Raw genomic sequence first — 26560 nt, 5'->3', positions numbered from 1 at the left:
CAGTTATACTGATCAGTGTTCCTATTTCCCCACCCTGCTCTCATCTCTACTTCTTTCTTCCAAGGATCAAAATTTTAAGTCATGGTTTTGGTGGAAACTGTAAAGTTGATCTGCCATACCACAATGTGTTCACTAAGTTTCATGAGCATAAACATTAAAATGTTACATAAAATGTACCATAATTTACTCCGTACTCCAATCTAAGATGGTTTAATATCTTGACACAAGGTGAGATGACTTAAGTGCATTTTACATTTTGTGCCTATAGATGTTCTAATACTAAATTCTTCTTCTTCATTATCTAATAGTGCTAGATGTTCGGAAGTGTGACAGAAACTTGTAACATAGACTAACCACAAAGTACCAGATGTTTCCAGCCATTTGTGTTCTTGCAATAAAAATGTGCCAGATCAGAATCACAAGAATAGTACTGAAGCTTTAATGGATGTTCTGAAATTTGTTCAGATGCTTTCTAGCAGCAGGGAGGCCAGACATTTCTTCATTCAATCCATATTTCTTAGTTCCCGTGCAGTAGTTCTCTATATACTCTGCTCAATGTAATTGCCATACATCAATATTGAAGGTCCTTTTGCCTTCAGGATTTAGTGGCTTCATGAACATTTTCAGTATTCCAAACCCAAGAATTACTTGTGAAATACTGAAGAAACACCATGTTGAACTATTTAACACACAATTATTCTTAGGAGTTTAAATCTAACTGAAAATTGATCCCTGTTAAATATAAGAGTGGGAATAAGAGAGGAAGTAGATACACAGTTCGGCACATGCTCACTAGGACTTACCTCTAAGGGTAAAGCTAGAAACGTGCCATGGGACTCCAAATTCCATTAAGTTGGCAGGTACCAATGCTGTTTTACTGGTTAAAGTGATCAGTTTAAGTTCATAATTGATCATAAAGATAGGATTAAGTGTTAAAGGGATCACATAAACAAGACTAGTGTCTGCTAATAATAATTGATAGAATTAAAAAGGAGAGAACCATCCAACATGGGAAGCGGGTTACACAGCAGACTCATAGAATGACAAATGCCCTAAAAAGCACTCTGGCCTCAGAATCAACCCTCAAGGCATTCGGATCTGGCTAAAAAGCCCATGAGAGTTTCACAGGCATTGACAACCAAGACACTGTGGCAAAGAATGACCTAAATGAAATATCTCTGTGAGTGAGATCCCAGTGCAAAGAACGGGCCATGAAAGGCCATCAAAGAAGGAGGTACCTTTCTCTGGAGGAGAGACCTTCCACTTTGATTATGGCCTTCTCTAAATAAAGTTGGAGTTTGTGAACTCAAGAGGTTTCCATAGCCCTGGCAGCTCATGACGAGGGCCTTGGGTGATTACTGATGTCATAAACAAGAATGTTATTTGTTAAATCAACAACAGGTGTTACTGCCCATGTAGTATCTATTTCCTTAATGTGCTGTACTATGAGAATTAATGGTAAAAATAGTCTTTAAACAGTACTTTATACTTTGTGTTTCTGTATGGGTGCAAACTATTGAAATCTTTACTTAGTATATACTAAGTTGATCTTCTGTATATAAAGATAATTAAAAATGAATCTTAATAGAATAGGATGGGAGAGGGAGTAAGAGATGGGATGGTTTGCAGGTTGGAGGGTGGTTATTGGGAGAAGAACTACTATAATCCAAAAGTTGTACTTTCAAAATCTATATTAATTAAAAGTTTTCTAAAAAATAAGATAAATTAAAATGAACATCATAGCTTTGTGAAGACAAGTTATTGTTTTCATCATCCTAGGGCTTCTTCCAGTCATCCTGAGGTAGATATAATACAAGAACGCTGGGGCCTTATTATAGCAATCCAGTAATGATATAAAAGGTGATTTGAGGTTAGATTTACATTGGGCCGTGTAAAGACCTGTTTAGAGGATTCCTGTTGAATGTGGAAATTAAATGGTATTCAACTTCACCCCAGCAGAAACAATTAGTGCTGCCTATTGAGCAATTGTACACCATGATATTTCTTGGTCTATTAACTCCAGAACACCAGGCTGCCGCAAGACTCGTGTTGACAACTACATCTATAGGAATAAGATCTGCAAGGTCATTGTTGGAGGAACGCATTGTTCAAAGAATTCCTTTCCTTTCCCTGCCACAATGAAGAGACCACTTGGTCCGATAAAGTTATCAATCCATCCCGGAAAAGGTTCTTTCCAACTGGCATCAACAGTTGACGGCCTTACAATCGCCATTGTTAGCTTTACTCCTTCTTGTTGTACAACATATTCTGCCAATGCTTTCTTGCAGGGGCCCAAGGACTTGGGTCATCCTCTACTGCATTCCCAGGCCACAACAGAGGGCTGGATTGGAAGTGGAGCAGCCAAGAGTTGGATTGGAAGTGGAGCAGCCGAGACTTGAACCGGCACCCATATGGAATGCTGGCTCCGCAGGTGGCAGCTTTACCTGCTATGCTGCAGCTCCAGGCCCACTTCTACAGCTTTTTATTCTATTTAAATTTGTCCTATATTTTCCCCTGGCTTATTCTGAAACAGTAATTTACTTTAGATGAAAATTACTTCTTTCTTTTTAACAAAAACCCATCATTCATACATTGTAAATATTTCCTTATCAAAAACACATCCTACATTCCTTGCATACTTTATACATAAAGTTTTTTCCCTTTACCCTCCCAGTTTCTAATAGCTTTATTTTCATATATTGATTATAAAATTTAACTGTTTGTTAAGCAAACAGTTTAACTGTTTTTTAAACAAAGAAAACTAATAAGTAGATGATTGTGAGCTATTTAGCACCTATCAGGATTCTGTAGCAGATGGGAAATATTACAAACATTTCAAAATTTTATCTTACCTCATACTATGATTTTTCAATATGGTAGAAAAAACATTTTTATAACTGACTCAAATAGATTTAGCTTTTGATTATCATAAAAAATAGGAAAACTCAAATATAAAATTTATACTTATGGCATCTTACTTAAAAATGATCTGCAGGCTGGAGATATGGCATAAAGATTGTTAAGCTGCCTTCTGCATCACCAACATCCCATATATATGAGCAGCAACTTGTGTCCTGGCTGCTCCACTTGTGATCCAGCTCCCAGCTAGTGGCCTGAGAAAAGCAGAAGGAGGATGATCCAAGTCCTTGGGCTCCTGTCACTCAGGTGGGATACAGAAGAAGCTTCTGGCTCCTTGCTTAGGCTTGGCCCAGCCACAGCCATTGAAGTCCTTTGGGGTGTGAACCAGTAAATGGAACATTGATTTCACTCTCTTTCTCCCTTCTCTCTTAAACTCTTATCTTTAAAAAAATAATTTGGGTATTTAATGAAAATCTACTAAACAAATTAGAATGATTTTAAATTGCTATCATCAAAAAGATGTTCAAAACCACTTTCAAGTAAACCGTGTGACATTAAACCAAGATATCCATCATCTCAAGTTATTTCATTGTTAAATATTTTACAATATTTGTGTATGAGGTAAAGTAACAAAAAGTAAAAGAACACTTAAAAACATATATTTTTGTATTTTGTTTTTTACTGCATGAAGTTAATTAAATTTTGTCTTTAGTTGTGCATTTTTCTTAGTTTGAACACATGATTTCATAATTTTAAACATCTAGTTGTTATTTTTCCACATTTCACTAGTAGACCCAAGTAAACTCATAATTGAGAGAGCTTACAACATGCTTCACCAAAATATGACACCTTGATCTATTATTTTATTTGATTCTTATTTAATTATTTTATTTATTTGAGGAGAAAGAGAGGGAGATGGAGGGGAAAGAGAAGGAGGAGGGGGATAGATGGGGGGGGATAAAATCTTCCATCCACTGATTCACTTCACAAACACTCAACCCAAAACAGCTGCAGCCAGACCAGGATGAAGTGAAATGTCTGGAATTCATGAATGGCAAGAATCCAGCTCTCTGATCTGCTGCTTTCCAGGACGTGAATTTGTAGGAAGCTGAAATTGGGAGCAGAGCCAAAACTTGAATTAGACACTGTGATATGGGATGTGGGCATCCCAAGTGGAGTCTTAACTGCTACACCAAACCCCTGCCCCTATTAAATAATTTAAGAGAAGAAAGTTGAGAGACAATAAGAACTATTTCACCTTCTACCATTCTCCTCTAAAGCAGAAGATGACCTAATTATTTGAGTCCTTGCACTCATGTGAGAGACCTAGATGAGAGACCTACATGAGAGACCTGGTTCCTGCCTTCAGCCTGTCCTGGCCCAGTATTGGCCTTTGCAGTCATCTGGGGAGTGAACCAGTGGATGAAGGCCCTCTCTCTGTCTCTCCCTCTGTCTCCATAACTCTGACTCTCAAATAAATAAATCTTTGAAAAATAACAATAAGTTTATTATTTCTTCAGTTTTTCATTTCTTTATGCAGGCAGCCATGTCACATATAATTTGTATCAAATAAATTTGTCTGCTTTTCTCCATTTAATGTGTTTTTTGTTAAAAGACCCTAGCTAGGAACTTCTAAGGGTAGAAGGAAAACGTGTTTATTTTACTCTACACATTTAATTCTTTTTTTTTTTTTTTGACAGGCTGAATTAGGCAGTGAGAGAGAGAGACAGACCTTTTGGTCTGTCTTCCTTTCCGTTGGTTCACCCCCCAAACAGCAGGCGCGCTGCGCTGATCCGAAGCCAGGAGCTGGGTGCTTCCTCCTGGTCTCCCATGTGGGTGCACTGCCTAAGCACTTGGGCCATCCTCCACTGCCTTCCCGGGCCACAGCAGAGAGTTGGCCTGGAAGAGGAGCAACCGGGACAGAATCTGGCACCCTGAATGGGACTAGAACCCACGGTGCCGGCGCCACAGGCGAAGGATTAGCCTAGTGAGCCATGGCGCTGGCCATACACATTTAATTCTGATAACTAAGAAGACACGCCCATGTTTATTAAACCAATACTAACAAGTTAGTCATATATATCAATATTTACCTAAATTGCATGAACTCAAAGTTTTAGTTAGTTTTTAAATTTTTGGGAGTTTTAAAAATATTTAATTTATGGGACTGGTGCCATGGCTCACTTGGTTAATCCTCTGCCAGCAGAGCCAGCATCCCATATGGGCACGGGGTTCTAGTCTTGGTTGCTCCTCTTCCAGTCCAGCTCTCTGCTGTGTCCCGGCAGGGTAGTGGAGGATGGCCCAAGTGCTTGGGCCCCTGCACCCACATCGGAGACCGGGAAGAAGCACCTGGCTCCTGGCTTTGGATCGCTGCAGCGCTGGCCGTAGTGGCCATTTGGAGAGTGAACCAATGGAAGGAAGACCTTTCTCTCTGTCTCTGTCTCTCACTGTCTATACCTGTCAAATAAGTAAAAAAATATTTAAATATGTGCTTAGGTATTTATTGCTAAGCAAATTATAATAGGCCTCTTTTACAGTATTTTATTAATTAATTTGGAAATGCTATCCAGATAAGAAAAATATCAAGTGTATATATATTTATATATATGACATGTACATATACATATATACCGAGACATAAGCATACTGATTGATGCAAATGGAGGCTTTACAGCTTTCATTCTAAAACTTCAGTTGTTAGCCTGATAAACAGTAATACAGTTCTCAGTGGTTTATAAGAAATAATTGGCTCTCAGTTTTGCTCTATTTTTTATCTGAATTATGTTGCTTGTTACCAGCTTAGTACTATTGCTTCTTACCAATATTTATAGAGTAGACTTTTAAGATTTTTTTCCATGATATATAGTACTTTTGAGGTCCCTAAGTCCCTTGAGAGCCCCAGTGAGTGACAGGGGCCTAAAGTTCAAGTGACTATAGGGAATATGAAAACTGGAATGAGATGGAAAAATTCTGGTGTGGGTGGACCCAGAAGTGAAGGATATAGACATGTTTAAAGGGAGACATATCAAAAGTCTTAAGGCACCTTCCTTTAGGAAGATTTGTAATGATGAAAAAAAGAGTAGTAGTAGAGGGTTGCTGGAAGAGAAAAGTCTTAGATGAGCCTGTTTGGGGAGATTTAAGTTCCCCATAAAAGCAAACAGACACCTAAATTATCCTTAGAAAATCTTGCTAACAAGAATAAAATAAAAGTAGATGGAACATACTGTTACCAAGGTTTCAAGAAAGGAGGTTTCAATTTTCTGAAAAGTTTCTATAGGAGAAAAAGGACCAAATACAGAAGACAAAGACATCTCACAGAGATCTAGGAAAAAAAAATTACAGACCAGGAGGCAATGAGTGAATTTCCAAAAAAAGATCCAGGAACTTCTAGTCCTGGAATTAACTTTCAACAAAGAAGCCTGGACATGAACTCAGAAATTTAATAATCAAAATTATACTTATTATGCTTCAGTGGACTTGCAACTGGAGCAGTGGTTCAGAGGTTGGTCTTACCAATGGATCCCTGATCCATAAGTCAGTTGTGAAGATGAATACCTCAATGGCTCACACTTAGATTCTCCAGTGGAAAATCTGGGAGTCCAATAATGAGTCTAATCTTGTCTAAATTGCAGCACATTAATTGTTTAACATTTATTCTGACACTTGTTAAAGTAGTTATAAAAACTTTAGTAAGGACTATTGGTGGGATAGATCTCAGGAATATGACAATATGGGGGAAAAAGCTTGGAATTTATATCGAGTGAGCAGAGTTAGGGAGTCAGTGGACTGAAAATTACTAAGAGAAACAAGCAAATGAAGAGGAAAGTCTTGTTAATGGCAGACTAGGGTGATCAAATATCAAGGCTGGGAGGATGGAGAATTTGATTAGGAATGAGCAAAATCAGATATTAATGTTGGGATATTCTCTCTAATTTACTAGGACTCTTGTTACTGGATAATTAGGAAAACTGTGCACAAACATGGGGACTACTAAAAAATGCATCTCAGGGTAGCCTGCCCATTTGCCCAAGAATTTAAAGACAAAGTCACTAATGATCAAGTTTTGGCTTCTGAAGACAAAAGGAAGAGAAAAATTATGACCTGCTAAATAGGCATTACCATAATTTTGCATCTTACGTTTTCATTTGTATTTTGATTATACATGCATCAGAAGGATCAGAGAGCTGGAGAAATGAAGCAATGAAGCACTTTAATCAAGGAAAACATATACATATATCTCCTGCACACATGCACGTGCATGCACACATGGATCTGTATCTCATAGGATCTAAATTATTGTACTCATTGACAGTGGTGTACAGAGCTGATTGTTGAATAGTCAAGAGTTGGTTGTTAAACTGTATCTATCTTAAAATTAGACAAGTTTGGAATATTTACACCATGGGAATTAGCAAGCATTACAAATTTTCTTTTTCCCTAAAGAGTTTACCAGCATGCCATTGGATACAAAGACTTATCTAGGTATTTACAGAGTCTTCTAGTTGTATCAAAAATGATTTCTTGAGTTACATTTTCCTTTTCCTTTATTTCCTTTAGTTTTCACTTTTTCACTGAGCTTTTAAAAAAAGAGAATTGGAAAGCAACTATTGACTAAGGATTGGTTTTTTCCCCAACAAACTTCTTGCTCTTACTGCAAAGTGTACAGTAATTATTGGATCTAAAAATTTTTTTGAAGCTCTCTGTTCTTTTATTGTACTTAGAGTGATCTGAGGGACCTGCTTGCCTGGTGCTTAAAAAAAAAAAAAAAAAAAAAAAAAACAAAAATAAAACTAGTTGATGGCCGGCGCCGCGGCTCACTAGGCTAATCCTCCTCCTTGTGGCGCCGGCACATCAGGTTCTAGTCCCTGTTGGGGCAGCGGATTCTGTCCCGGTTGCCCCTCTTCCAGGCCAGCTCTCTGCTGCGGCCAGGGAGTACAGTGGAGGATGTCCCAAGTGCTTGGGCCCTGCACCCGCATGGGAGACCAGGAAGCACCTGGCTCCTGCCTTCGGATCAGCGCGGCGCGCCAGCCGCGGTGGCCATTGGAGGGTAAACCAACGGCAAAGGAAGACCTTTTTCTCTGTCTCTCTCACTGTCCACTCTGCCTGTCAAAAAAGAAAAAGAAAAAAAAGGAAAAAAAAACTAGTTGGGTAGGGTCTAGTGGTTAAGAATGAATAGGAAGTCCACATCCATTAGCATAATACCCTCCTCTCACTCCTGATTCCAGCTTCCTGATAATGTAAACTCAGAGTCTTGGAGCAACAAGGTTCAAATACTTGGATTTCTGCCATCAACATGGGGAACTTGGATTGAATTCCTGTATTCTGATTTCACTTTTACCCAGTCGTAGTCATTGTGGACAATGCTGAATGAACCATTGAGTGTGAATGTGTTATAATAAAACTGTATTTGAAAAAGGATTGATTTTTGTAGACCAAAAATTAAATAAAAATAAACAGAAAAGATTAAACACTTGATTTCTTCCTGAAAACATGGTGAACACCTTAGAACTGGGATGCTCCAATATGACTTGGAGTCTCAGAATATAAATAAAGATACTTAGGAAGAAAAGTAGCCTTTATCACATTACTTTTTTTAAAAAAATATTCATTTATTTATTTGAAAATAAGAGTCAGACACACACACACACACACACACACACACACACAAAGATCTTTCATCTGTTGGTTCACTCCCCAAATGGCCACAATAGCCAGAGCTGAGCCTATCTGAAGCCAGGAGCCAGGAACTTCATCTGGGTCTCCTACAGGGGTGCAGGAGCCCAAGGACTTGGGACATCTTCCACTGCTATCCCAGGCCCGTCTGCAGGGAGCTGGATCAGAACTGGAACAGCTTGGACATGAACTGGCACCCACATGGGATGCTGGCACTGCAGATGGTGACTAAACCTGCTGCATCACAGTGCCTGCCCCCAAAACATTACTTTTTGATTAAAGTGTTTGTTCTTTGCCATTATAAAATAATATATACTAGTTACATGAAATTACAAAAATAATCACGAAAGAATGAAAAATAAATGCACAGTTCTCCTAAAACTATCTCCATTAATATTTAATTTTATTACATCACATTTATTTATTTATTTATTTGAAAGGCAGGGAGGGAGGGATGGAGGGAGAGAAGGAGAGAGAGAGAGAGAGAGAGAGAGAGAGAGAGAGAGAAATATCTTCCATCTGCTGGTTCACTCCCCAAATGGTCTCAGCTCCTGGAGCTGGGCTAATCTGAAGCCAGGAGCCAGATGATTCTTCTGCGTCTCCCACGTGAGTGTAGGAACCCAAGAATTTGGGCCATCTTCCATTGCTTTCCCAGGCATATTAGCAGGGAGCTGGATCAGAAGTGGAGCATTTGGGACTCGAACTGGAGCCCATATGAGATCTTGGCACTGCAGGCAGAGGTTTTATTTGCTACACCACAGTGATGGCCCCAACTTGAGTCTTTTGTAATGAAGTTGTATTCCTCTTTCTCCCCCTAGCATTCAGGAAGGTATGTGGTTTTAAGTTGTTATACCTGCTGTGGGACTGGGGAAGCAACTTCACAATGATCATCTTGGAATTTTTCATTTCAGTTATGTCTGGTTTAAATTTCACTAACTTTGTATCTATGTTTTGTTTTCAAAGCAGATGAACATAAATTTGTTATTTTTATTAACCTCATAGTGATCCAAGCCTTCCTTTGAAAAGAATTTTTTGGTAACACAGTTTCAAGTTTATGATGGGGATCTATTGTGTTATTGTTCTCTTTTTGTGAAAAATAATTGATATATCAGGGAAAACAAAATTCAAGGACTGGTCCCTAAGATAATTCTCATTTGTCAGAAAATTTACTGTTTTCAAAATAATTTTCAAAATTTTTCTTTTTTTAAGAAATCTTTTATTTAATGAATACAAATTTCATAAGTACAACTTTGGGAATATAGTAATTCTTCCCCCCCATACCTGCCCTCCCACGCCCACTCCCGTCCCACCTCCTCCTCCCTCTCCCATCTCATCCTTCTTTAATATTTGTTTTTAATTAACCTTAAGTAATTCATTTTAAACTTTACCCTGTTAAACTTCAGAGTGGTAAAAGCCTTTGTTTCCATTTTATTTAGGAAATAAAATTTATGAAATATTCATAACTTAATGTTGATTGAAGTTAATCTATTTCTGTAATAAATAAAGACAACAAAATCAGTGAAATTCATTACACCAAGTGACACAGTAAACTTTCACATTCCAGTTTTATCAAAATTCATCCATTCCATACTTTAAAATTTTGGGGTTTGTCCTATATTTACATAGTGTTATTCTTTTTTTAAGCACATATTAATCTCTTTTTTAAAGATGTATTTATTTATTTGAAAGTCAGAGTTACACAGAGAGAAGAGAGGCAGAGAGAAAGAGAAGAGGTCCTCCATCCGATGGTCCACTCCACAATTGGCAGCAAGTACCAGGATCTGCACCTATCGGAAGCCAGGAGCCAAGAGCTTCCTCCAGGTTTCCCAGGAGGATGCAGGGGCCCAAGGACTTGGGCCACCTTCCACTGCTTTCCCAGGCCACAGCAGAGAGCAGGATCAGAAGTGCAGCAGCTGGATCTAGAACTGATGCCCAAATGGGATGCCGGCACTTCAGGCCAGGGTGTTAACCTGCTGCACCACAGCAATGGCCCCACATAGTGTTATTCTTTAAGTTGATTAAACAATTGAACATAATTTTTACTTCATATTGTTTCTTGCATAGTAGGAGGTAGATAGTATTTTTCTTCTGTTATATATCCTAAATTATGACACAGAAATTCTGAGTCACACAATTTAGTAACTGGGCAGAATAATAAAACTGGGACTTTTAGTGCTAGTTTTTTACTTTCCATGATATATGAGGTTTTTGTCTCGGCACACTAATTCTTGCCATTCCTTTATAGCTTCAAAAACTTTTTTTTTTGTAAAATAAGAAGAAAAGGTTGCTAACTACATATGGGAATAAAGAGAATGACAGAAAACTCCGTTGTTTTTTAATAACAGGTATTTATCTTCAATATAAAAGTGAGAAGAAATCTTTGATATTTGTGTGAATGTGTGTCTCCCCAGACATGCAATCCATTGTCACATTTTGAATTAACATCCTCAAAAAGGAAAGCCAAAGAATTTTATTATTCTTATTAGCTCTTGCATTCATCCCTGAACAAATATTGTAGGACTAGCTTTTATAAACAATTACACACGTCCAGAAATCTTCAGTTCTGAGATCTCCAAAAGAGAAAACAAAAATCTTGGCCTTCAAGATTTAAAGTTCTCTGTAACTTTGCATTCAATTTACCTAATTTCTTCTGTATTTCCTTGGTAACTAATTATTACTTAAACTCATTTCTTAACCACAACTTGTCTATATTCTTTGAATCATGGAAATTTGGAACAAGGAAAATGTTTATATATTAATTTTACCAAATTTCTTATTTGAAGGACATCTGTTTTTATATTTTAAATTTTTATTAAAAATTTAAGAGACATAAAAAGTATATACACTTAAGGGGTACTATGTGATATTTCTTTACACATACATATTGTATAATGTTCAATCAGAGTAAATATATTTATCCTTTCAAGAATTTAAGAATTCATTTTAGTAAAAACATCCAAAAATCCTATTGTGATGATTTATTTTAAGGGAAAATATACAATAAATTAATATTATATGTTGAGTCCGGCGCTGTGGCATCGAGGGTAAGGCCACTGCCTGCAGTGCCGGCATCTATATGGGCACCGGTTCAAGTCCTGGCTGCTACACTTCCAATACAGCTCTCTGCTATGGCCTGGGAAAGCAGTAGAAGATGTCCCAAGTCCTTGGGTCCCTGCACCCGCGTGGGAGACACCAGAAGAAGCTCCTGGCTCCTGGTTTCTGATCAGCATAGCTCCGGCTGTTGCAGCCAACTGGGGAGTGAACCAGTGGATGGAAGACCTCTCTTTCTCTCTCTCTCTGCCTCTCCTTCTCTCTGTGTAACTTTGACTTTCAAATAAATAACAAATAAATTTTTAAAAAAAACATTGTATGTCTTCACTTTACTGTGCAATAGAAACCTAAAACTTTTTTATTTCTATGTAGGCATAATTGGGTATCTGTCAATTAGCATTACCCAATCCTCTCTCCCCATGTCCCTCCCCAATCTCTAGTGTATATATATGCATATGTATGTATACATATAGATATCTTCATGAAATAACCTCTTTTTAAATAACCCATTTTTTACTCTCTCTCTCTCTGTCTCTCCTTATCTCTTTGTAACTGTAACTTTCAAATAAAACATACTTTTTTAAAAAAGGTCTCCAATATTGTGTTGGATAAAAGTGCTGAAAATGAGCATCTTTTTCTTGTTTCCTACCCTAGAAAGCCTTCAGCTTTTCCCCATTCAGTACTATATTAACTTTTGGTTTGTTGTATATGGCCTTTATTATGTCGATGGTATACTCCCTTTTTACCTAATTTACTAAGAGTGTTTATCATGAAGAGAAATTTAATATTATCAAATAACTATTTCGTATCTATCGTTTCTTTTTCCATTCTTGTAAAGATTTTTTGTTGTTGTGTTGTTTGTTTTGTTTCTTTTTTTTAACTTTTATTTAATGAATATAAATTTCCAAAGTACAGCTTATGGATTACAATGGCTTCTCCCCCATAACGTCCCTCCCACCTGCAACCCTCCCCTTTCCCACTCCCTCTCCCCTTCCATTCACATCAAGATTCATTTTCGATTCTCTGTATATACAGAAGATCAGTTTAGCATACATTAAGTAAAGATTTCAACAGTTTGCTCCCACACAGAAACGTAAAGTGAAAAATACTGTTTGAGTACTAGTTATAGCATTAAATCTCAATGTACAGCACACTAAGGACAAAGATCCTAGATGAGGAGTAAGTGCACAGTGACTCCTGTTGTTGACTTAACAAATTGACACTCTTGCTTATGGCATCAGTAATCACCCTAGGCTCTTGTCATGAGCTGCCAAGGCTATGGAAGCTCCCTGAGTTCACCGACTCTGATCATATTTAGACAAGGCCATGGTCAAAGTGGAAGTTCTTTCCTCCCTTCAGAGAAAGGTGCCTCCTTCTTTGATGACCCGTTCTTTCTACTGGGATCTCACTCGCGGAGATCTTTCATGTAGGGTTTTTTTTTCCCCCAGAGTGTCTTGGCTTTCCATGCCTGAAATACTCTCATGGGCTTTTCAGCCAGATCTGCATGCCTTAAGGGCTGATTCTGAGGCTAGAGTGCTGTTTAGGACATCTGCCATTCTATGGGTCTGCTGTGTATCTTTCTTCCCATGTTGGATCATTCTCTCCCTTTTTGATTCTATCAGCTAGTATTTGCAGACACTATTCTTGCTTATGTGATCCCTTTGGTTCTTAATCCTATCATTATGATCAATTGTGAACAGAAATTGATCACTGGGACTAGTGAGATGGCATTGGTACATGCCACCTTGATGGGATTGAATTCGAATCCCCTGGTATGTTTCTAACTCTACTGTTTGAGGTAAGTCAGCTTGAGCATGTCCCGAATTGCACATCTCTTCCCTCTCTTATTCCCACTCTTATATTTAACAGTGATCACTTTTCAGTTAAGTTTCAGCACTTAAGAAGAATTGTGTATTGATTACAGTATTCAACCAAAAGTATTAAGTAGAACAAACAAAAAAAATACTAAGAGGGATAACATATTAAGTTGTTCATCAACAGTCAGGGTGAGGGCTGATCAAGTCACCATTTCTCATAGTGTTCATTTCACTTTAACAGGTTTCCTTTTTGGTGCTCAGTTAGTTGTCACCTATCAAGGAGAACAAGTGGTATTTGTCCCTTTGGGATTGGCTTATTTCACTCAGCATAATGTTTTCCAAATAACCATTTCGTATCTATTGTAATAAACTTATGGTTTGCCCCTTCACTCTGTTGGTGTAGTGTATTACAATAATTGATTTGCACCTGTTAAATCCTACTTAACATCCTTGTGATGGATGTCACTTGAACATGGTGAATGATTATTTTTAATATGCTGTTGAATTCTATTTGCCAGTATTTTGTTGATGATTTCTTTCATTTATGTAATTTAAGGATACTGGACTTAGCTTTGTTGTTGTTATGTGCTTATCTGGTTTTTGTACCAAGATAATGCTGGGATTACAGAATGAATTTGGAAGAATTCTATGCTTGTCTAATTTTTGAAATAATTTAAGGTTTGGTGCTAATTCTTCCTATAATGTTTGGTAGAATTTAGCAGTGAACCATCTGGTCTTGGGCTTTTTTTTGTTGGAGGATTTCTCATTATTGATTCAGTCTTACTACTCACTACTGGTCATTTTATGTATTCTATTTCCTCACATGTCAAGCCATATAGTGTATGTGCTCAAGAATTTTTGCTTTCTTCTGGGTTATCAAATTTGTTGCCATGGTTATTCATTGTAATTTCTATCAAGGTTTCTTCGTATTTCCATGGTGTCAATGTTATTTACTTTTTCTTCTTTAATTCAGTATGTTTGAAACTTCTTTTTCTCTTGGTTATCTAGCTAAAGATTTTTCAATTTAGTTTGTCTTTTCAGACAGATTTTCTACCTAGATAATCTGTCTATTTATGAATGTGGAGTGTTAAAAGACCACTATTATTTTTATATTGGAGTATTTCTCTGTCTTTGTGCTATTTATATCTGCTTTATGTATTTGCTTCTCCAATATTGGGTATATATATGTTTACAACTACTAATTCCTCTTCCTGTATTGATGCTTTTATTATTATATACTGACCTTTCTGATCTCCTTTTCTGTTTTTGATTTAAAGCCTACTTTATCTAACAAAAGTATGGCTACTGCTAGTTTCCTTAACTTCCTTTTACATGGAATATCTTGTTATATCCTTTCATTTATAGTTTAAATATGTCCCTAGAGGTAAAATTAGCTTCTTGTAAGGAGCATTATTGATGTATTGTTTTTAATCCATTCAGTCAACTTTATGTATTTTAACTGGATAATTTAGTCTCTCCATATTTAAGGCTAACTGCTTGTAGATAAAATCTTACTACTGAAATTTGGTACTTATTTTTTATTGAAATTCTTATCTTTTTTTGTCCCTAAATTACAACCTTCATTTGTTATTGATTTTCCCTAATAGGGTACTTTGATTCCTTGTTTAATATTCTTATTATATAGGAGTTGAGGTTTTTTTGTGACTGTCTTGTAGCTTATAAAAATACTGCTTTTTGTTGTGCCAAACTGTCTAGAAATAATGATGATTTCACTTTGATTATAAAAATAGAAAAAAGGAGACAAAGAAATAAATAGGTGAGAAATCTTAATAAAGCACTCTATATTTGTACTCCATTCCTCCCTACTTTTTGAATTTTTAGTGTTATATTTGACCATTTTCTATGTTGTCTGTCTTAATATTTTAATGTAGTATTTTTAACTTTTAAATATATTTATAGTAAAGATACAAATGATTTATAGACCGTATTTATAGTATTAGAGCTTTCTGAATTTTTTATGTAATTACCTTGGTAAGAGTTTTTTTTTTTTTTAACCTCATGATATAATTTTTTCCTTTTTAACATTTGTTTCTCTCAATTGGAAGATCTCCTTCTAACATTTATTGTAAGACAGGTCTAGTAGTGATAAAGTCTCTCAGATTCTGTTTGTCTGGGAATATTTTTATCTTTGCCTTACACCTGCTGGATAGCTTTGCTGGTTGCAGTATTCTTGAGTGGCAATTTTGTTTCTTCAATACTGTAAATATCTCATTCCACTCTTTCTTCACCTGTAATGTTTCTACTGAGAAGTCTGCAGTCAGGCAAATTAGCACCTCTTTATGTGTTATCTGCTTCTTTTCTCTTGAAGCTTTCAGAATCCTGTCTATCTCTAACAATAGGGAGTTGTGTTATAATTTGTGTTAGGGTAGACTTAATTGGTATGAATCTAACTATTGAACACTGTACCTAGATAGTTGTATATTTCTACAGCTTTAGGAACTTCTTTGTGACCATTTCTTTGAATATACTTTATATCCCTCTTGAATTCCCAACTCACTCTTGAATCTCAGTGACACAAATAAGTGCTTTTCACAGGCTGTCTCATATTTCCTATGAGCTTAATTTAATCCTTTTGATTCTTTTTCCCCCTCCAACTTTGTAGTTTCAAATAGCCTGTCTTTGAGATAATTGATTCTTCCTTCTATTTGATCTATTCTTCTATTTATGTCTTTTATCACATCATTAATTGCACTTAGTTTAATTTTCAGCTGAAACATTTTGCTGTTGTTCAATTAATTCCATTAACCCATCAAATCTCTCTATTAGAATATTGAATGGCTTCTTTTTTTCCCCTTAATTTTATTCCTTAAAACAGCTATTTTGAACTCTTCATCTGAGAATTTGAAAATTTTAGTTCCTAGATGGCTGGTTTCTGGCACCTTATTTTGTCCTTGGGTTGAGTCATGGTTCCCTAGAATTTACTGATGCTTGTTAGAGTACAACATCATCTGCACATTGAAGTTTTAGTTATAGTCATCTAACTTTGTTTGTGGCTGGCTTCTGAAAATTCTAAGCATCCTATTCTGCCTCTGATGTGGGCTTACTGCCAAATGTTAAACAACTATCATTTATTCACTTGGTGATGCTGGATGCAATGTAAGACTGCTCAAAAATTACCATGGAACTCCACTGATCACTGAAGTATTCCAGAGTCTGTCTGCTGGCACTGGCCTGGGGACAGAGAATATTAGAATCTGCTCAGTGTTAGATTTTTTAAGACTGGCACAGAGTTCCATAAGTCTTGTGATACTTTGTTGTCTGCCCAGGTTTGTAGGAAGAATGAAAGAGGCAGCTCCACCAGCGCCTTAGGCAGGCCCTAGATGGATCACACTTAGGTCTCATAGTCGCCAGGCTTTGTACAAATTTGAGGGTGCACACCAGGTTTGTAAGAGACTGATGGTGCTGCATGCCAAAACAAATCTGTATCACCATGGTCAGGTCTCTATCTGATAATTGGAGCAATCCCAGAGGCTGTCTAAAGACACTGGTCTAAAAATGGAAATTTTTAGGATATGTCCAGCATATCTACTCTTTAATGTATTTCTTTAATGTTTTTCTGCTTTCTTTGATATTTTTGAGGGAAATTCATAAGTATTTTTGAATAATTTTCATAAGACTGCTTTAAAATTCTTTAATTGTGTCCTGATTATTTGATATTTTTTTATTATGAGACTGTAATAATTAACTTTCTTGTTTGTTAATTTTTTGGAGCATTCACCCACTCCCCCTAATGTACATTTATGCAGCTAAAGGGCTGGATGAGTATGTTTGTTCAGCTTCTTTGGGCTCCCCTGGCACTTCCATTGTCATAGTGAAACAGTGAATTAGACCTTCTCATTGAACATGAATGGGATGGAAGTTTAGGTCCTTTCTCAGATTTTCTGACATTTGTGCAGTGACAGTGGAGTACTGAATCATACCACCTGATTTTCTCAAAGCGGGAGTGGTGGGTCATCTAATCACTGGGTTTCACTGATAACAAGGGTGCAGGGAAACTTGAGTACCATCTAGTCCGATCATGTTCCCCTTCTTTTAGTGTCATTGCTGTTGGATGGGGATGGAATCTCAGCTTCTGACTGAGTTTTAACTGACACTAGGGGTTTAGGGAACCAAAGCGCTGACTAGCTCTACCTTGTTCTAATTTATTCACTCATTGTTATCAGGTTTCTGGGATGGAAGGGAAGTTGGATTGCAGCAAAATGTTCACTAGCAGTACCTCACATCACCAAATGGATGTGAAGGAACAACTCACCATTAGATCTCACTGACATTACCATGGCAGAGGAACCAGTGCAGCACTTGCTTTTCCATGTTATGGAAGGATCAGCTCTTTGCTCTGCATTACCAATGTTGATCAGTCAAAAGAATTAGAATACTGCCTGATTCTCTCAAATGAGCATGATAGGACAGCTCTCCATTTGATACTGCCAACTTTATATTGTCATGGGAATTGGCATGTCATCTCCTTCCACTAGCAGTGAATGGAAAATCAATTATCTGTTTTTGAGGCTGTTGAATAACCTTGATCACCACCACAAACCATACCCCCTATAAGTTAGCATGGTAAATTCTGCTATGAGAAGTTCCTGACCATTTGTTATATATCCTATGCCCACTCATCTTTATGCCTTCCCTCTATCGATGTTTTTCTTAGACTAAAAAGACATCACTACTCTGAAATTATTTGAATATCTTCTTTTTTGTTGTTTCTCCCTTTAAAGTTACCTTTGCTGATATCCTCAGTCATAACATAAATACCTCCTTTGACTCTCTCATTACTTCATTTGCACCTCTTTTAGAAAACGTACTATGATCTGCTTTGTACATTGTACTGAAAGCATTTATATCTACCTCCACCACCTTCTAATTATAAATAATCATGTATCATTTAAATTTATTGAAATAATGTATTATTTTTTCAGAAATCAAACTTGCATACACTTACAGCATTTGAAAGTCTGCTCTAAAATTGGATATAAAATACAAAATCCTGTTCTCCTTGAATCACACTCAGACCCTGACCAAGAGGATTTGAGTGTAAAAGAGAACAAAGGTTCAAAGGCGGGACAAGAGCCAAGTGGTTTGTAGACAGACCTGATAAGAAACATGACTTCTTTCAGGAAATGACTTGTTAGGAGACTACAGAATACTTAAAAATGTGTCAGTTTGTGTACTAAGAGCTTTACCTATATCTAATTTCATCTTCAGCGAGTTTTCCTAAGCAAGGTACCCTGGGTGTTTTCAAGGGATAAAGCTGCCATAGGAGGTTCTGAGTCACAAGGACTGTAGTCCTTAGAGGGTTGTGTAAGACCTCTTGTTTCATTGAGGAGAGCTGTTTTGGGTTGGGACAGAGTAGCTGAAAACATTTATCCATTTAACAAACACTGACTACCTACTCTAAGGCACTTTGGATGAAAGGTCAAGGTCACTTTTTGAATGAATTTTGTTTACTTGGAGACACATAAAGTAAGCATTATATCAATATCAATATAAGACTTTTTGAATTCATATTATTAGAATCACAATTTCAGAGAAGAAAGGGTATTAGGAACTCCTTTGTCTCCTCAGGCTGGTTTGTGGGGCTACAAATAATTTATCTGAAGGATATAACCAAAGGGCCTTAAGAAATCGTTTTCCCTGAATCCTTGTGCCCTGTGGATGATCATCTTCTCTCATTTGTTAGTTGCTCTTCTAAGCAAAAGAACATGGTGCTTGCGCTGGTGTTTCAGTGCAATGGGTTAAGCTGCTGCTTGCCATGCTACTACCCCATCCTCATGTTGGAGCACCAGTTTAAGTCCTGGCTGCTCTGTTTAGATTCAGCTTCCTGCCAATGTACCTAGAAAAGCAGTGCAAGATGGCACAACTGCTTGGGCCCCTTCCACCTACATGGGAGATCGGGATGGAGTTCTAGTCTCCTGGCCTTGCAGGAATTTGGGGAATGAACAAGCAGCTGGAAGAGATCTCTCTCTGTCTCTCTGTGTGTTTACTCAATAAATAAATTAATTAATTATAAATAAATTTAAAAATCAAAGATCTTTGTGCATCTTTGTGGAATAATTTTGGGGAAATTTTTTTTGTGGAATCTAATAATGGCATGAAATTTATGCATAGTCATCTTCTGACTTTATGCATATCTAGATTTTATATATGTGTGAAAATGTGTACAATATCACACCATTCTAGAGTTAAAAATTCATATTTATTTATTTTAAAGTCAGAAAGAGAGAGAGAGATCTTCCATACTCAAGTTCACTCTCTAAATGACCACAATGGCTGGAACTGGGCTGATCTGAAGCAAGAAGCCAGCAACCTCTTCTGAGTCTCCCATGTGGGTGGCAGGGGTCCAAGTACTTGGGCCATCTTCCACTGCTATCCCAGGCATATTAGCAAGGATCTGGTTTGGAAGTGGAGCAGCCAGGACTGGAACTGGTGCCCATATGGGATGCCAGCACCTCAAGAGTCCTTGGAAATTTAAAAAAAAAAAATTCAAGATTTATTTATTTATTGGGGGGGGGGGAGAGAGAGAGAGAGAGAGAGAGAGAGAGAATAAACTATTCCATCCTCCATCCACTGATATACTCTCCAAATATCTACAATGGCCTGAGCTGGGCCAGGCAGAAGCCAGGAACCAGAATCTTCTTCTGGGTCTCCCATGTGGCTACAGGGACTCAAGTACTTGGGCCATCTTCAGCTGCCTTCCCTGGCACATTAGCAAGGAGCTGGATCAGAAGTAGAGCAGCCAAGACTCCAACTGGTTCCCATATGGGGTCCCGGCAACACAGGTGGTGGGACCACTCCTTATGCCTCAAATCTGGTCCTGGGATTAATATTTAATTTTCACGCCTCCCTAGGATTATTTTCTTGTGATAGATTACTGGAGAGAGTTATTAGATTCTATCTCCAAAGTCCTTGGCCTAGGAAATATGAGCAACTGGAGGATCTTCACATATTTTACCAAACCAGCAAGTAAATGATGAGAGGACTAGGTTTTTCTGTCACTGACATAGAAGCTAATGAAATGTGGAGGCAGTCAACATTGCTGCCTTGCAGTTTTCTCACTTCTGATTTCTTCCCTTCCTCTACAGATGAAATAATTGCCTTTGTAGACTCATGTTATGAAGCCTTCTTTTCACACCAGTGCAGGGTGGAGGAATGAGAAAGTTTTTATTGACATCTTGTAAGCAGGATATAATGTTAAAATTTTTTTAATTTTCATAACCATCCTGTTTCTTGAGGTAAGTATAATTATGGACTCTTTTTCTATCCTTCAGATTTTTCATATAAGCAATAATTTTATAATCAGAAAAATAGAAAATACATATGTACACACACAGAAATCCCTTTGTTTCTTGCTTTCCAAAATTGAGTCCATAATTTTGTTTCAATATTATGCTTTCCCAAACATTGCCATTTTATATTCAGATTTCCATGTTATTAGATATTCTTTTGAAAACACGATTTAGACAAGTTTCAGAAATCCATATTTGAAGGTAAAGTTTCACTATCCATTCTTCTGTAATGCACCATTTAAAATAAAGACTATCAAAGAAGTATTACCAAGGAATATTATGAAATTCTTAACATGTTTTCAGAGTAGGTAAGCACATTAGAAAATGCTCCTGGCATAAATGAAAACAAAAAGCTGTACAAGTAAGAATATGCTTGCAGTTGTAAAATATGAGCACAGACTTATTAAGAAGAGAGAATTTAGCATTGTTAGCATTTTTGTGTATGTCTAGATGGTAAGATTTATATTTACTTACCCTTTTATTTCACTAAGGTTTAGAAAATCTCTACAATATCAGTACACTTCCTTTACATTCAGAAAAAAATTTAAAATCATTACCAAGAATCATCAGGTAGAAAATATAAAGAAGCGTTTGGATCAAGATGGTGGACTACACACAGGCATTTTCTTCTCTGGTCTAAAATCCTAAATTGAGTAAAAATAATTTGTATGTACAAACTCCACTCTTGCTGTCGCGCTCTTCCTCTAGCCTCCTTGCTGTAGCTCTCTCTCTCTCACTCTCCTGCGCCCTCAGTCTGTGTTTTGAATAATAATAATAATATAATAATAATAATAATAATAATAAAAGGTTTGTGAGGAATTCCTGGAAGATAGAAAGCAGATGGAGCCGCTGTGGAGGAGGCTGGCGGAGTGCAGCAGGCGGCCTGAGAGGAGGAGGGGAGTCCGCCTGTCTGGCTCCAGTTACAGGGAGCTACAGAGAAACGGTCAGGGGGCTCAAGAGGAAATGAGGGAGAGCGCGCCTGTTCCAGCGCGGACTGAGCGCGGGCCTGCGAGCTGACCGGCTTTGACCCGCCCAGCTCCAGTCCGCGGAGCGGAAGGCGGGATGGTGGGGGGCGGGGCCGAGGTGCAGGCGGGCTCAGAGGGGGCGGGTTCCCTAAGCGGCAAAAACCGCGGCGCCAGAGCGAGGCCAAGCTGACTAGCTCTGCAAAGTCCAGGCCGCGCTGACTCCAGGGACGTGCTGCCGCTTGCACCTTTGCCACCGCAGCCATCCTTCTTGTTAACTGCCTGCCCCCGTTGTCTCCTCAGTCGCCGTGCCGCAACCGCAACAGCATTGACAACAACAGCTAAGTGGCCGATTCGGGACTTGGGGCTGGGAGCCGGGAAGGGCGCAAGGCGCAGACAGCGCACGCCAGCCCGCCATCTCTAGCAGGAGCAGCCACAGCTGCAGTCACCCCTCCCAGGCAGGAGAGGAAAATACTGTCGAGGGGCGCAAACTGTCCCACTGCCCAGGGTCAGAGTTACAGCGTTTCTGTCAATCCCTGGTGAGAGCCTTTAGCTTGGGGAAGGTAGGACGGACCCCGTCTCTGAGGTGGAGAAAAAAAAAAATCTCACACTGGATAGTGTTGACTTTTTTGTCACACTAATCAACAAGCCGCAGCTTTGCCTAAGTCCCCTTAAACCGTGAGCCATGTCTCCTCCAACTGTCCCTCCGATGGGGGTAGATGGCGTGTCCGCATACCTGATGAAGAAAAGGCACACCCACAAGAAGCAGCGGCGTAAGCCCACTTTTCTCACTCGTAGGAACATCGTGGGCTGCCGCATTCAACATGGGTGGAAGGAAGGCAACGAGCCTGTGGAGCAGTGGAAGGGCACCGTGCTTGAGCAGGTTTCCGTGAAGCCCACTCTCTACATCATTAAATATGATGGCAAAGATAGTGTGTATGGACTAGAACTGCATCGAGATAAGAGAGTTTTAGCACTAGAGATTCTTCCTGAGAGAGTACCAAGTCCTCGCATCGATTCGCGCCTGGCAGATTCCCTGATTGGCAAGGCAGTGGGGCATGTGTTTGAAGGCGAGCATGGCACCAAAGATGAGTGGAAGGGTATGGTTCTGGCGCGAGCTCCCGTGATGGATACTTGGTTTTACATAACCTACGAGAAAGATCCGGTCCTCTATATGTACACTCTGCTGGATGACTACAAAGATGGTGACTTACGCATCATTCCAGATTCCAACTACTATTTCCCCACCGCAGAACAGGAGCCCGGGGAGGTGGTCGACAGTCTCGTGGGAAAACAGGTGGAACACGCAAAAGATGACGGATCCAAGAGAACCGGCATTTTCATCCATCAAGTGGTGGCCAAGCCATCTGTCTATTTTATTAAGTTTGATGATGATATTCACATCTATGTCTATGGTTTGGTCAAAACTCCCTAAATTCATTGTGGTCTTTGCAAAAATTGTGGAAACATTAGATGTAAAATGTTTCGACTTCGCCTGCTTGTGAACTTTGAGAAAAGTTTTGGTGTCAAATTCAGGAAAGTGGCTTAATTTTATTATATCTCGAAATCTTACATTGACTAATTCCACAGTTTTGCCCCAAGTGTATTTCCGTACTTTTGATATTGTTTTCTTTTGTAATTTAAAATTTAAATTGGGTGCTACTAGAAAAATTTTTAAAAAGTTTGCAAGCATTGTAACAATACAACAGTAGAATAAGAAAAATCAATGTTATGTCAGCATTAACAAGCCTTTCCTTATCTCTCTCCTCTGTTCTGCCCAGGTAACAAGTTTTGAGATACCCTTCTATATATTTTCCCATCTTCATACAGAAAATCTTTTGTAATAATTTCGTTAAAAATGATAAGCCATATGCATTTCCTTTTATTTGCTTTTTTCACTAGAAAAATAGATGACATCCCACCTGATCAGCAGCTACAGTCTCTTTGTCACTCATTTCCCTCTCTCTTTCCCCTATTTCCACCCCCCTCCATAAGCAACTGCATATAGAGTATATGTGGATGTACTGAAAAGGTACTCAATCAAAAAGGTATTCAACTAACTATTCCATTATTGATGGCTATTTGTTTCTTTTTTTCTCCATTTTAGCACTGCTGCAATATATTTTGGTGGTTTTATTTCTATAGGTTGGGTTCCTAGAAATGCTAGGTAGGTGTATGTTAAAGAATTATTACAAGAGTACCATCCATAAATCAAGTGCCTATTTCCGGCATACTCTCCAGCACTCTTTAATTCTTTAAAATCAGAAAGGTGAAAATTATTTGATATTACATTTTACTTTGATTGGGTTTTGTCTGACTTTAATGGAGATTTGCTTGTTTTTATTTTCTATTTAGATCTTTCTGTTTTGTGATTTGCCACTTCTTTCTTATCTATTGAATTTTTCATCCTTTCCTTATATATTTGTAGGAATTCTTACTACATAGCATTTAATCATCTGTAGATCATATGTGTTATGATTTTTATATCCTGTCATTGATCTTAACCATTGATGATATCTTTTACTTTAAATTAAAAAAATTAGGTATACCACTATGTGTTTTATAGATTTTGGTTTCCTCTCTTTTTCAGGTAGATGCTGCCACCCCAACTGCTACAAGTCTTCAACTACTTTTTTAAAAAATCTTTTTTATTATTTTGAGCTTAAATGTTTCATCTACCTGAAATTTATTTTTATCCAAGGATGTGGTACAACATAGAGATCCAGCTTTACATTTTGTTCACAGTGGATATCAGTACCATTTATTTTACAATGGCCATTTTCAAATGCTTGAGCCAAAATCAAAAAATTTAATTAGGTAGAACTGACCATAGATTTTACAATCTAGTAAAGCAAATCTTTGTTAGTTTTTTAAAAATATGATTTTCCATAGATATTCATTCTTTCATATGAAAATTGAAAGTATTATCTCAACAATTAAAAGTCTGATATCTTAATAAGAACTGTGTTAAATTTCTGCATTCCTGATTAGAGGATCAGTTACTAACATTAATCCTGAACACTCAAGAGTTTTGGTGCCTAACTGAAATATTTTGGCCTTGTTTTTGTAATATTCTTCATATAGATCCATCGTATTTGATTGAATTCATTTCTAAGTATTACAATTGTCACACTTTGACATTAGGAATTGAATATTTTTCCTTATTTGTAACTTCTTATTTTTGGCAATATAGAAAATCAACAGATTTTTATATTATTACCTTCTATCTAATGAATTATTTAATCATCTGAATTACAATAGTTTTTTTTTCAAAATGGAATATAGTAGACTTTCTAGATATGCAATCATTTTATCTGCAAATAGATATAATTTTATTTCTTCTAATGTTTATACTGATTATTATATTACCTGGATTCTCCAAAGCAGTGTTGCATAATGATGATGACAGACATGTCTGTCCTATTATTAATTTTCATGGAAATGTCTTTAGTGTTCCTTATTAGTATGATATGTAATATTGGTTATTGGTAAAAACTCAACATATTTCAGAGTGTCTTCTTTCTTTTTTTACATAATGCTGTTATTGTCAGATGTAGCTCCTGGGTTTCATCAAATATCTTTTCAGCATCTGTTGATTAAATTGTTGATGCAATGAGTTAGAATAACAGGTGTTTGATGTTGAATCAAACCTATATTTATGGAATAGATCCTACTCAATTACGGTGAAATGATCATTTTTTTGCTACAGTGCTGGATTTTTTAACCAATATTTTATTTAGAATTAGCAAAATTACATTCCAAAGTGACATTGTACTTTTCTTATACTGTCATTATCAAGTTTTATTATTAAGATTGTGCTAGCTTTAAAAAGTATGAATTGGTGAGTTTGCAATCTTTTTCTGTGGTCCGGAATAGTTTAAATAGCATTAGAACCATTGGTTCTTTGAAAGTTAGCTAATACAAAGCTGTAAAGCACTCTAATCCTGGTAACACCTTTAATGATAGATCTTTAATTGGCTTTCTGAATACTTCAATGGTAATTGGCTTATTCCAGCTTTTTTTAAGAAAAGATAAAATGGAATATACTCTCTGAACTACAAAATTCAATGCTGTTTCTATTAACAGGTGTGTTGATCAGATTATTCAGATGCTTTATGTCCTTGTGTATTTTATGTCAACTAGATCTGTCCAGTTCTGAAAATGTCATAATAAAACCACCAGCTATAATGGTGATTTAAATTCTCTTTGCAGTCTTTTTAATTTTAAAATATTAAAATGAAATATAGAAAATTTGAAAGATATGTCCAAAATTTGTTTATAAATTAACAAATGTCAACATTTTGGCATATTTCTTTAGATATAGATTTTCATATATTGAAAATTTCGATTTATTTGGAAAGCAGAGAGTCAGAGATCTCCCATCTGCAGGTTTATTCTCCAAATGCCCTCAATAGCTGTGGCTGGGACAGGCTGAAGCCAGGAGCCAGAAATTCAATCCAGGCCTGTCATGTGTGTGACAGGGACTTAACTGCTTGAGCCATCACCTACTGCCTCCCAGGGTGTTCTTTAGCAGGAAGATGGAATCTGGAGCAGAGCTGAGACTACTCTAAGCACTCTGATGTGGGATCTAGGTTTCTCAGGCAACATCTTAAGCAGCAGGGCAAACACTTGACCGTGTGTTCTTAAACAATCAGAACAGTAAAGATAACAAATACCTTTCCTGATATCATATCACTTCTTAAAGAGACAGATGATATCATTAATTTATTATCACTCTTATTCATGTTTTATACTTACTACAAATATAACCATAGCTAATACATATTTTTTTAAATATTTCAATATAGATGATAAACTTTAAACCATTTGGAAATTATTTTGTTGTTGTTTTAGGGATTTTTTTCCACTTGGAAACAGATTTCAACAA

The 26560-nt window shown here is 37.3% G+C and overlaps 1 protein-coding gene and 1 pseudogene across 1 annotated transcript; one reads left to right on the top strand and one right to left on the bottom strand.

Moving 5' to 3' along the window:
• Positions 1-297: 297 nt before the first annotated feature.
• LOC103351883 (fatty acyl-CoA reductase 1 pseudogene) lies at positions 298-21938 on the bottom strand (annotated as a pseudogene).
• On the top strand, positions 21818-25872 carry SPIN4 (spindlin family member 4). The gene has a single exon (XM_017350011.4). The coding sequence runs from the start codon at positions 22358-22360 to the stop codon at positions 23105-23107; it is 750 nt and encodes a 249-aa protein (XP_017205500.1). The 5' UTR covers positions 21818-22357; the 3' UTR covers positions 23108-25872.
• The last annotated feature ends 688 nt before the right edge of the window (positions 25873-26560 follow it).

Source organism: Oryctolagus cuniculus, chromosome X (assembly GCF_051225735.1).
Source record: "Oryctolagus cuniculus isolate XC-2025 breed Fujian yellow rabbit chromosome X, ASM5122573v1, whole genome shotgun sequence".
Lineage (NCBI taxonomy): Eukaryota > Metazoa > Chordata > Mammalia > Lagomorpha > Leporidae > Oryctolagus > Oryctolagus cuniculus.
The sequence above is the reverse complement of the archived record's forward strand: the minus strand, read 5'-3'. Positions and strand labels throughout refer to the sequence as shown.